The sequence below is a fragment of the Carassius gibelio genome, chromosome A11, assembly GCF_023724105.1.
Source record: "Carassius gibelio isolate Cgi1373 ecotype wild population from Czech Republic chromosome A11, carGib1.2-hapl.c, whole genome shotgun sequence".
NCBI lineage: Eukaryota > Metazoa > Chordata > Actinopteri > Cypriniformes > Cyprinidae > Carassius > Carassius gibelio.
In genome coordinates, this window is record NC_068381.1 from 3,116,671 (window position 1) to 3,129,487 (window position 12,817).

Sequence of the window (12,817 nt, forward strand, 5' to 3'; positions counted from 1 at the left end):
GGCTATTTTCGTCATGAGTCTGTCATCAATGTTTTTAAAAAAAAATATATAATTTAGATAATAACCTGTGGTTTATCATTTTCTATCTGCTTTTCCAAATGCCAAAAATTGAAAAAAGTCACATTAATTTGTTTAATCAGTAGTTTTAAATAACAAAATGCTTCTCAATTCAGTTTAGAGTGTTTGTTGTGGCTCTGTTGATATCTGCAAGTCTTCATGAATTATCAGTGAGCCCATGACTGCCATATTGAAACAACAACCTCTAAAAATGGTGTGTGTGTGTGTGTGTGTGTGTGTGTGTGTGGCTGTAGGCTTGGAACAGGAGAGTTACTGTGACTCATCTCTGTATTACATAAACACACTCACAAGACACCAAGCCTGAAGCTACTCAATGCTCTAGTGAGATGTGTTGATATCTTAAATGTTCTGAACTTCAAATTAAAGAATTAGAAATAGAATCATGCCTACATATTTTTAAGTATACACTAGGGTTGTGACAATGATTACATTTTCCCACCGGTTAATCAACGTTAACGTGTCACAGGGGGATGAGGGTTTGTTCATTAATTTCTCTCTTTTCCTCACTTTCCTTCGTTTTTAAATAGCTTAAAAATGCCTGTGCGCATTTTACTTTCACTTTCAAATCCGAGTTGATTACTTGAATGGACAAAAAAGCAGTACAACGACAAACTCACTTAACGTTAAATTAAACATTTTTATAAACCAAAGAAATACAAATGCACCTAAGAAATATAAAACGTTTATTAGCAAAACGCATAAGAAAGCTTGGAGGCATGGCATACATATTGATGTAAAAAAAAAATATTTGTAATTGTAGTGTCTGTTCTCTAACTGAACTAAATTATTTTTATTACTGTGTTTATTTATTTTTTTATCTAAATGATGGTGCCGCATTGAGCAAGTGACGTAGTCGTTAAACAACATTGAGAAAATCCATCTATCCAAACACACACGCATCTATACATGTATATTAGGGATGTCAATGATTAATCGATGATAGATTAATTGTCGATAAGAGATGCAAGCAATTAAAGCTATCGATGGTCGGTTAACCGATTTAATGTTGGGCTGCTTGCAGCTCGTGCGCAAAACACGTGCATCATTCATTCTTATTGTACAAATTAGGCTTCAAATTATTTAAACCTTAAAAGTTCATTAAAATAAAAAGAACACAAATTTCTTCAAAATGGAAAGCAAAAGAAATGTAGTAACTGTCATTTCACAAGATAATTATTTAAAATTGTACACTTTGCAGGACACATGACAGGCTATCCATTCCTACAACTTGCGTACAATATTAAATAATTGTCTGTTGAAATTACTTGGTTACTACATTTCTATTGCTTTCCATGTTGAAGAACTTTGTTTTATTTCTATTTTAATATACTTTTAAAGTTTAAATCACATTAACAGCCTAATTTGTACATTACGAATAAATGATGATGCATTTATACACTATCACTGTCACTCACAGCCTCACGCTTTAATAGCTTTGATTGATTGCATCTCTTATCGACAATAATCGTTCTTCGATTAATCGTTAACATCCCTAGTTTGAGTATATATATGACGTAGTAAATGTTCTCAAATGAAATGGTGTAAAGCGGCTGAAAATACTCATTATGTTAAATTAAATTAAATGTATGCATTTAGCAGATGTTTTTATCCAAAGCGACTTGCATTGCATTCAGGCTAACAATTTTTACCTAGCATGTGTTCCCTGGGAATCTAACCCACAACCTACCACTTGAACCACAGGAACAATATTGAAATGCAGACGTTGAAAACTGTGTCCCTTAAGTTTGAGTTTGTTTAGTAGATGAAACTATGGCACAAGACACACAGAGCATGCAGACCTATGAGCCACATATGCACTAAATCCCTGTCATCACATTTATTTCTGCTGTGTGATGGGCTGTTAGATTAATGCATGCTGATCAAAAATATCTTGGGATTATTTGTTGCCAATTTCCCCATTATGTACAGTATGCATATATACCACACAGATATTAGTAAGGTAGTATGCTGTTCCAAATACAACCTCTTTCTGCGTTACATTAGAGTATACCACATTTATAAGGATGTTTGTTGATCACTATTATGGACTTCCCCCATGTCTGCTGGAATGCTCTCCAACCCGTCGTCTTTTTTTCATTGCACGAGTTAGTGAGCCAATGCCGTAGGGTTAGACAGCCAGAGGAACAGGTTCTGCTACTATTATCCCGCCTGAGTTTCTCTGCGTATGAAAATTGGAAGCTCTTCAGATGGGTTTGGAGCTCCGAGGGACTTTGGAGTGTTTTATTTCAGAAGAGTCTGGAACTATCACATGACGAGCTCTTGAACTTTGACCGCTGTTAGAGGCGTGGATGGTGTCGGACCGTGTGGAGCGGACAGAACCGCACTGTTTTGATTTTGCGTACGCGACGAGGATCCTGCCATGTCATCGAGCTGCTAAAGAGAGCATGACCACATGTTTCTTCTGCAAAGTGCCTGAAAGTAAAATCTCAAGAAGCGATGACTGACAGAAATCTGCTCCTCTGATGGGTGTCGCGCTATAAAGTCTACGTTTCGTACGTTTCAGGTAACAAGACTTTTCCATGCAGGCTTTTAAAGCAATGGCGCAGTATGTGGGGAAAATGCTTGACGTGAATTGTATCCAGCAGGAAGTTTTTATATGGGTGTGTGTTGTCGAGCCCAGAACTATTTACACATCATTCCTCTCTCTACATGTTTTATAATACACCCATCTGGATAACTGGTGTTTAATATAGCTTTAAGGCTGGTCATTTAACAATTAATAAACTTAATCATTGTGTTTCTTTGAACAATGAAACGCAATGATTAGTGATCACATGCTGATTTTTATTATTATTATTTTTACAGATGTGGATTAATGCTTTAATGATGATTTTCTTGTTTTATAATTTTTTTTAATTTAATTAAATATTTACTTTTTTATTGTTTTATTAATTTAATTTTCATTTCAATGTTATTTTTAATTTTATTCTATTTTTAATTTATTTTATTATTACTTTAATTTGACTTATTAAAGTAATTATTTTACTATTTGTTTTTATTTATTTTATTATAAAAGTTTTTATTGGGGAAAATATTGTGTAACTTTTGCTGTATTTCTGTCCCTACGTGTATTTATGCAACGTTTATAGCATCATATTTGCCCTGGATTGGAATTTTGTAGAATCTTTGTCATGTTTGATCAGAATGTTTTGTTGGATAAAGAGGCATTGTTAGGCATGTTTTTCTAGTTCTTCAGGCTTTATGGTTTATCAGTTAATTTGTTCCATTTCTCCAGACTCTCTTTGGTTAGACATCCTTTACAAAGTCCCAGTGACAGACAGCTTTTCATTATTCTGTTTCTGCCTGGATTCTCTCTAGAGCTCATAGTCCACAGGTATCACTGCTGACCTTTTGAACCCACAGACTTATTTGTGTAGATTAAGGGAAAGAAACTGTGTTTAAGTGCACCTTTGGCAGCTAGAGAGCTGATGTGGAGGGACACAGCTGGAATCAGTCAGCAGATATCTGTGTTTTGATAAATAGTATGTCTGAGATTAATAGCTCTGAATTTCATGTCTTAATATGCTGTCGATTGTTGTTCTTTTTATTGGCCATATCGCAGTTCATGCTGTATATTACATTATGTAATGTATTACAAAGGCTGTAAGGGTTTGGTGAGATGTGCTAGGGTTATTAGTTAAAAATTTAAATAATATATATAATAAAATAATAATAAAAATGCTAATAGTGTTTTAATAACAGCTAAAATTGAAAGAAATATATTGATAAAAAATAAAAAAAAATTTACTTAAGTGTAACAACTAATTTCATATAAAATATAAATATAATAATAAAAACTAGTAATTCATAAAAACTATAACAGTATGTCATTGAGAAATAAAAATGGATAGAAACTACATAAACATCCTGAAAAAATATAAAAAAAGAAAAGATAAAAATTTAAACAAATCAGAATGTTAATAAACACGGATACAAAATAGATTACAAAAAAAACACTGATAGGTTTGAGTACATCTGTGACATTTAAGAGGTTTTGATGTTAAAAGCAAAAAAGGTCAATGAAACACAAGCTGTATCGCAAAGCCTCATCTCTCGAGCGGTGTGCTAAATGTTTAAAGTTATCGAAGGGCAGTACTGTAAAAGATTAACAGTGCAAACTTGAATCACGTGAGCTAGCAAATATTTGCAGCTAACTTTCCTCATGCATAGTGTCCTTAGACCTCTTCATCAACCATTAACCATCTGTCTTTCTCTTCCAGTGTTGTTCCAGCACCACTGCCCCTGGCTATTGATAAGGTAAGCGCTCACAACTGCCTTCATGCATTATATATATATATATATATATATATATGAGGTTGTTTTTGTCCAAATCAAACAGTGGTCATCAATGAATGTTTTCCAGTTCATTATGTTCTTTTGTTTTTTGGATCTCAAACAGCATGTTGTCTCGAGGCAGCTCTCTTATGAATGCCATTTGATTTCTAAGTCTTTGCTTTGAATCAACACCCTGTGTTATGTTGGCACGCTGCTCTCCCTCAGGCTGTTATATGGTGTATTTGTGAACAATCCTGGAGGTGGTCCAGATGAAGTTAGATAATGCAGTTATCCTCTCATGCCATGCTACGTGTGGGATGCCTCTGTGGAGCTTTAACAGGGAACAGTTTAGTTGTGTATTGATTTATTCCCAGAGCAGAGGTGTCTTCCTTTAAAAGTTTTAAATATGTACTCATGCTGAATCATGTTCGTGTTTAAACGGAAATATAATAGCAGTGTTCATTGTGTGCTTTTTGGTGCATCAAGAGTCAAATGCTTTTACTGACACCATGTAGACAACACTAGACAGTAGACACATGCTGTCTTTGTATTATGCATTACTGAAGTGATTTGTTTAAGGCAAGGTTGTTTGAAATACATTACCATTTGAAAGTTTGTTACTCTTTAATTAATGCATCCAAAAAATTAATTTCATTCAAACAACTAAAAATATACTGACTCAACTCTTGATATGCATAGTTTTTGAACTAATATTGCTCACATTCAAGTTGTGACTCTTTAAATGTAGGAGCCTTAAAGTGAAGTAATAATGAATGTTTAGTGGGAGTGTGTTTCGAGTTCAGTCAGAACTTGAGCAGATTGGATTAGGAAACACAATTGTTGAATGACGTCAGTCTGCAGAGTGATGACATCATCTGCAACTGTGATGATGACAATCATTACATCATCGCTCAGAGACACCATCTGTTCTAATGGAGACCGTGTGGATGGACTGGTGTTCGCCTTAAACCACATATAGCACTGCTATATCTGACCGCAGCATCTGAGGCTGTCAGTATAAGAATACTCTGCTGTGTGAGCGTCTCCTCATGTGGATTCAATAAACGTAACTAGACTTGAGTCACGATTTCATTATTTGGATTGTTAGTGTTACAACTGCTAGGAATGAGGCAATTCAATTTAAGAGCTACAAGGCCTCTATTCTTTTAGACTGGGACCATCCAAGGTTATTTGCCAGTTTTCACCTTTTCAGAAGATGTTGTTTCTTTTGGTGCTGGTTTTATTTTTTATTTCATTTGATTTTTTTTTTTATTTAAACTGTGCTGCTGATTCAGATGCATCAAGGACAGCGTGTGAAAAGATGCTCAGTCGTGTTTTATTGAGGCATGCAGATACATGTACACTGCATATACACTGTGTGCAGATATCTCCTTTTCACAGTTTTTATTATTTATTTTATTTCTGTTATGCAGGTGTCTGCAAATACACCCAGTATGTATTCTCAGGAACTGTTTCAGCTCTCCCAGTACCTGCAGGTATGGAGCAACTCTGACCTCTACTGGCCATCTAAAGACATTAAGAGTCCTAATGTGAAGATGCATAGTGAGATGTTCGTCTTTTCAGTGAACTGTCCTGAAAATATGAAATGTACTTATATAGGAGTATTGTTATTAATCAGTATTAGTTTTATTATTTTTCAAATGAAAGTAGTATAAACTATATATAGTCATGCTCTACCTCCCAAAAATACTAATATACAAAAAAAAAAAAAAATCTAAATATATTATATTTTACAGTGTATATAAAATATTTTAGTATGTTACTGTTTTTTTCTTTGTAATCATTTATATTATTATTACACTATATATGTATATTATACTAATCAAATGTGATTTAGTTTAAAGTTTGGAGTCTCCGATAAGATTTGAATGCTTTTGAAAGAAATACGGACCAAGGCTTTATTTATGTAATGAACTATACAGGAAAAAAAACTAATATTTAGAAAAATATTTTTTAATTTTAAGTAACTATTTTCTATCTGAATATATTTTAAAATAGAATTTATTTATGTGATGCAAACTGAATTTTCAGCTGCCATTACTCCGTTCTTCAGTGTCACATGATCCTTCAGAAATCATTCTAATATGCGGATACACACTTAATATTATTCTGGATTATCAAGATTAAAAAGAACCGCGTTTAATTAACAATATTGCAGTCTTAACTCTCACTTTTGCTCTATTGAATAAGTCCTTGCTGAATAAAAGTAAACATTTTGAGTAGTATAAATATCATTATGCATATTAGAAATCAGATAATGTTGATGTTGTGTTTGTGTCCTTCAGGAGGCCTTACACAGAGAGCAGATGCTGGAGCAGAAGTTGGCCACTTTACAGAGACTGCTGGCCAGCACACAGGAAGCATCTGAGAGCAGCTGGCAGGTACATCACAATTAAAGAGGAGACCGTATTAATTATTCAGAACAGATGGCTTTCAATAGGCATGTTTAGTAGTGCTCAGAATATGTTACAGTTATGCCTGTTTATTCCACTGTATTTAATTGATGGCATGATCTGTTTATGTGTCTATCCAGGCTTTAATCGATGAAGACCGGTTACTCTCTAAATTGGAGGTGATGGGGAATCAGTTGCAAGCATATTCCAAAGTAAGGCCCCGTGTCTGCTTTGAGTATTAGGATGTGTGCTGACACAAACATAGTTCCCGTTTCACCAAAGCATGTTGTTTTCTCAGAACCAACCAGAAGATGGTATCCGAAAGGAGCTTGTAGCCTTAACAGAGGACAAACACAATTATGAGACGACAGCCAAAGAGTCCCTGAAGCGGGTCCTTCAGGAGAAAATCGAGGTGGTTAGGAAGCTGTCTGAGGTGGAGGTAAAAACGCATTTAAGTTTAGAATTAATGCCTTAATAAGAGCTATTCTAGAGAGCTGTGTTTTTATATATGCATGCTGCATTTACTTAATTTTATAGACAGAAAAAGCAGCAATATTTTGAAATATTACCATTTAAATTTACTTTTTTGTATTTGAATATATATTTAAAGTATCATGCATTTTCAGTCTTAAATGTCGCATGATCCTTCAGAAATCATTCTAATATGATGATTTGCTGTTAATGATAAAGCCATATGCAAGTTGGAGTCTGTGCATATGGATTTTACCATGGTAAAGGAAGTTTTCAATGTAAAACATCATGCCCAGTTATATCCATGTTTTCTGTTGTATTTGTTGCAATTGATCCGTTTTTGTGTTGCAGAGGAGTTTGAGTAACACCGAGGACGAGTGCACACACCTGAGAGAGATGAATGAACACACACAGGAGGAGCTCAGAGAACTCGCCAACAAATACAATGGAGCCGTCAATGAAATCAAGGATCTGACGGAAAAGATCAAGGCATGTCTGCCGTTCATCTACTGTAACATATAAAACCTGTTAAATTGCTAAACCTTTTAAAGAAATAGTTCACCCAAAATGAACATTTGCGGACAGTTTACTCACCCTCAGGTCATCCAAGATGTAGATGAGTTTGTTTCTTCATCAGATTTGGAGAAATGTTGCATTGGATCACTTGCTTGCCAATGCAGTGAATGGGTGCCGTCAGAATGGGAGCTGATTAAAACATCACAATAATCCACAAGATCAGTTCACATCTGGAAAAGTGAAAGCTGTGTGTTTGTAAGAAACAAATACATCAAGATGTTGTAGCTTTAAACTGTTGCTTCCAGCTAAAATTAAAGTCCATTATCCATAATATTGCTTTCTGTAGTGAAGAAGTCATCTTGTCTGGACTTTTTCACTTAGAGCAAGCAATATTATGCATTTTGGCCAGAAGCAATGTTTTAAAGTTAAAACATGTCAATAATTGATTTGTTTCTTAGAAAAATGCAGCTTTTCACTTTACAAGATGTTAACTCGTGGACTGGAGTGGTGTGGATTATTGTGTTTTTATCAGCTGTTTGGACTCTTATTCTGACGGCACCCATTCACTACAATTTATCCATTGGTGAGAAGGGGATGCATGTTCTCCAAATCTGTTCTGATGAAAAAACTAACTCGTTTATGCCTTGTTTGGCCTAAGAAAATGTTTGTTAAATGCAAAACTCTTCCTTGACACTTTCCAACGTCTGTGTTCAGTTGGCAGAAGTCAAACACGAGGATCTCACTCAGAAAGGCCTGAACGAGAAGAAAGAGCTACAGCTGAAGATTGAAGAGCTGGAGGATAAGGAGCAGGCGCTTCAAGCTCGAATCGAAGCTCTGCAAGCAGACAATGACTTCACGAATGAGAGACTAACGGCGCTGCAAGGTAAAACACACAAGCATCCTATATCTCTCTCAGTCGGGAACGGTGCACATCCTTATCACGCTAACTAAATATACAAAACGGGCTGAGGAGGAGCACCTGTCAGTATAGAGCTCTTGTTTTTATTTTCGGTCATCCCAAATCTTCTCGTTGTCGTTCTCCAGTCCGGTTAGAACAGCTGCAGGAGAAAAGCATAAAGGAGAACAACAGTTTAGGTGAGTTGGAGACGCATGCGTCTGCTAGTGTGCTGCTAACCTTGCATCGCCTCTTCCACTTAATCCGCATGGGAGCTCGCCTTTTGGTGCCTGGTTTTCATTTTTGGTTCTGTGCCTCTTTTTTTTTTTTTGTCTGTCTGGCTTTGCTTCCGTTATGACCTGTCCTGTCTTGAAGGCTTCGATCTTTTGCACTGAGCATGTGTGTTCTGCACCTATGTATACAGTTTAGGACTCTTACTTGACTTCCCCCTCCAAATTTGGCCGTTTCTCAATATTCTTCCAGAGCATTTGATTAATTAAGCATTATATGAGGAAGGTAGTCTGAACCAAGCTGGTGGACCTGTTTAGTTATTTATACTAGACTTCAGGACCAATCTTATTCTACCACTTTGCTAATTATTTATATTATAAGTGTCATTTAGTCAGTGTTGAATTAGGGTTGGCGCTAAACTCTGTGTCGGTGTCGCAGTAGAGTTTGAAACAGACCAGAAATCACTTGCTTATTTATATTCCTGAACCGGTTTCTAGGACTACATTCTCTGGCAATAATATGAGAGGCAAATGAAACTAGTGAAGTGGTGCGCCACAGACCACAAACCTTTTGGCAGAGAAGTTTGGCTCGCTGAACTGTGTCTTTATCTTTTATTTCCATGAAAGACACTGATCTCAGGAATGATTAGTGTAGTGTTACATGGGGTTTTCACTTCAGTAAGAACAGCCTGTGCAAAGCCACAAGTGACTGAAAACTTCAAAGATGCTATCGTTTGGCATCTAAAAGCGTGGTTGTTAAAGCACGGATTATGTACACTTCTTTTGCTGTAAGAGCATAAATGCACAGAAAACTGGCTTAAAGCTGCAAGATTTGGGGGAAAATGTACTTGTGATTTTTTTTTTTTTTTTTTTTTTTTATTAAAAAAAAGTGATTGCAGTTGAAATTGTAATTTATTTTAGTTAATTAGTTTCTGGTTTTATGTGCTTGTTTATAGGGCTACAAAGTTTGCTCACAAATGTTTGATTAAATATCAATATGACTATAAAATTATATTATTATTTATAATCATAAATTGTCTTTATTATTACTACTACTAAATAAAAGAAAATTTAAAATATTGTAATGGTATTTTACTGTTAAAAAAATGTATGTATTAAAAAAGATAATACAACAGTTAACCAAATAAATGCAGTATTTTATTTTACAGACACTAATATTAGTCATATAATACTAATTTTTATGGCATTCTTAATTTCTTTTTCAAACATTAAACAAAAAAGCTCTTATTTTGAAAATGTTAGAAGATTCCGAGACACGTCCAATGTTTTTGAAACTTAGGGAATGGAATCATCTACAAAAACATACTTTTATTGTTATTTTAAATTTAATTACCTTTTTAGTTTTTCTTTTAATTTTTTTCTTATTTTTTCCTCATTTTATTTTATTTTATTTTTTCAAGTTTGCTGTGGTTGTTTGTAGGGCTGTAAAATTTGGCTATAAAATTTTAAGTAATATAACCTAAGGAAGATTTTATTTTGAAGATTCCCATCCAAATTGAGTATTTCTGAAATCTATGAGGTGGAATCATCAGTCCCAGACCTCCATGTCAGGTGATTGACAGGTGTCAGTCAATCTCTTCAGGGCAGCGAGGCGTCTCCTGTCTGTGTCCGTGTCCCGCCCTCTGCATCTCTGTCGCCTCCATCTCATGTTGTATCCTGTCGATCTGGCTTCTGTTCTAATATCATCTGATGCCCCTCGATGTGGGATTTTCTTCCATTTGCTGTTCATTTAATGGAGGGTTTTTCTTTCTTTGGTAGACCACTTTCTTTTAAAGAGTGGAGGAGACTGCACTTTAATCCAACAGTACATTGAGTGTCAATGTGAGTACACAGCATTCTTTCAACGTCTTCCTCAGCCGTACTAATGAACCATCTTATGAATCAACACCAATGCAGGCAGCAGCTATTTTCATTTTACTCTGTAAAGTGAGGACGGTGTTTACAGAGACTTTAAATAAAGCACTGGCCTGCATCATTTTTACTCAATATACTTGTTTCTTACTAATTTTGAGCTTAGTGTCTGTTTTGCTCAAGCATGTTGCACCTTGTCACTAAATATGATGCATTTTGAAGCATTTTTAATTTTGACATCCAGTTATAACGTCCCTTAATCAGCAGAAAAACACCACAAAGACATGATTTCTGTCTCCCTCTGAGCCAGATTACACTTATATTTTCAATTCTCAGCCAGTTTATACATGTATTATTCATTCTGCAGATATAGTTTTATGCCTAATGCTGGTTTCTGCCTGTCCACTCTTGAATACTGTAAGGTAAAATTACACTTTTTAAATGTTATTAAATCCATAAAAAATTGATATTTGACTACTTCTGTTATTTTAATAAATTGATTATTTCAAATTAATTTGAATGTGATGGGTTTTATTGATATTTTTGAACTCTGCATCATCAAATTAGGTAATTTATAATTTGCATATCACTGGATTTTGGTTTCAAAATGCAGGGCTATATAATTTCAGACTTTTTATTTTTGGCATTTGGAACTAATATGAAGTCTACCGTCTGTTTGCGATGCTAGAGGAGTTTTTGTGGGTTTTTTTATGAACTCAAAAGTAGGTTGACTCGGACTCCGAACCATTATTGAGCTCAAAGCTCATTTTAAAACAAGAAATACATTAGTTATTAAATATCATTTGTGCATTGGGATCAGCAGACTCATTTATGACTCTTATTAAAAAATGCATATTCACAATTTAAAAATGTAAAAAAGAAAGAAATGTGCAGTTATCTTTATCAAGTGATTCTGTAATTTGGAAGATAAAATGTGTTTTGGTGTTGAGTGTGTATTTGACAGTAGTTTTTCAAACACCTAGTTCCAAATCTGGTGAAATGCTGGGTTAATTTCTGACTTTAATTCAGCTTGTAATGCTTGTAATATTGCTGGGCATTTGCTTTGATTTGTATGTAAGTTTAAGTCTGTTCTAGTTTGATCAAAAATGAGAATTATGTTTATTTTTATGTTAAGCAATACATTTTGAGAGGCCATGCTGTATGCGAATATATTTAACTCTATTGTGAAACAGAGACATTGTTATAGACACTGTCCATTGTTATTTTAAAATGTGTTATTTCAGCTCATAAGCTATCCCTGAGATGCATATAGTCTCTTAATACATAAGTGAATATCCCTCTCCAAACTCCACACAGATTCTAACACACTTGCATGGCATCTGTTTTCACTTCACTTGGGTTTTCTCTATTCCTGGGGATTTTCTTCACTCTCACCAGCTTGTGTTCTGAAGTCTATGAGCTTCCACTGATGCTTTTCATGTGTCACTTTGCAGTTTTGTTGCTGCTGCTGATACAGTATTCAGTTGGGCTGCATCAGTGCTGCGTCATATTTAATGCTGAATATTTGATGGATGCACCATGTTGGTTTAGTGAGCATGAAGAGACCGATATACTGACATGATTTTTCCTTTTTTTAACCAGCGGTGAGGCAGCTGAAGGAAGCTGTGGACTCTTCCATTAACAAGCTGTCAAACTTTGATGGTAAGAGCACAGATTGTGTGTTTTTTTTAAATCGATTGATCTAGAAAGGCACTAAGAGCATTTTCACACTTCTGGTGAACCACTCAAGAAAAGGAGAAGAGGCCTGACATGTTTTCCTGATTTATTCCACAGAAGTCATTGATGCACATCTTCAGAATAACCAGACGACAGTGGACAACAGCTTGGCCAGTCCGGACAGACTTAAAGGTATCATCACAATTCTGTCATCATTTTAGTCTAAGTTTAATCAAGTCTGTTTCTTTCTAGATTAAACTAGGTTTGAGAGAGCCATCACATTAGGATATGATGCAATCTGATGGCAAGGCAGGCTCATGGTTTCACCCCTGGACTCTATTTAAAACCAAATTAAACAACTGCAGTCT

General features: G+C 35.1%; 1 protein-coding gene across 6 annotated transcripts in view; it reads left to right on the forward strand.

Moving 5' to 3' along the window:
• The window catches only part of LOC128022027 (sarcolemmal membrane-associated protein), a 46,766-nt gene that overhangs the window by 17,570 nt on the left and 16,379 nt on the right, over window positions 1-12,817 (forward strand). For 2 of the 6 annotated variants that reach the window (XM_052609225.1, XM_052609226.1), the window contains exons 4-14: window positions 4,320-4,356; window positions 5,808-5,870; window positions 6,681-6,776; window positions 6,929-7,000; window positions 7,087-7,227; window positions 7,611-7,748; window positions 8,490-8,658; window positions 8,820-8,870; window positions 10,680-10,742; window positions 12,375-12,434; window positions 12,567-12,641. In XM_052609225.1, coding sequence (XP_052465185.1) covers window positions 4,320-4,356; window positions 5,808-5,870; window positions 6,681-6,776; window positions 6,929-7,000; window positions 7,087-7,227; window positions 7,611-7,748; window positions 8,490-8,658; window positions 8,820-8,870; window positions 10,680-10,742; window positions 12,375-12,434; window positions 12,567-12,641 — 965 coding nt within the window. Of the gene's footprint in view, window positions 1-2,277; window positions 2,603-4,319; window positions 4,357-5,807; window positions 5,871-6,680; window positions 6,777-6,928; window positions 7,001-7,086; window positions 7,228-7,610; window positions 7,749-8,489; window positions 8,659-8,819; window positions 8,871-10,679; window positions 10,743-12,374; window positions 12,435-12,566; window positions 12,642-12,817 lie in introns of those variants that run through there. The other 4 variants (XM_052609227.1, XM_052609228.1, XM_052609230.1 and 1 more) reach the window with 3 other exon arrangements.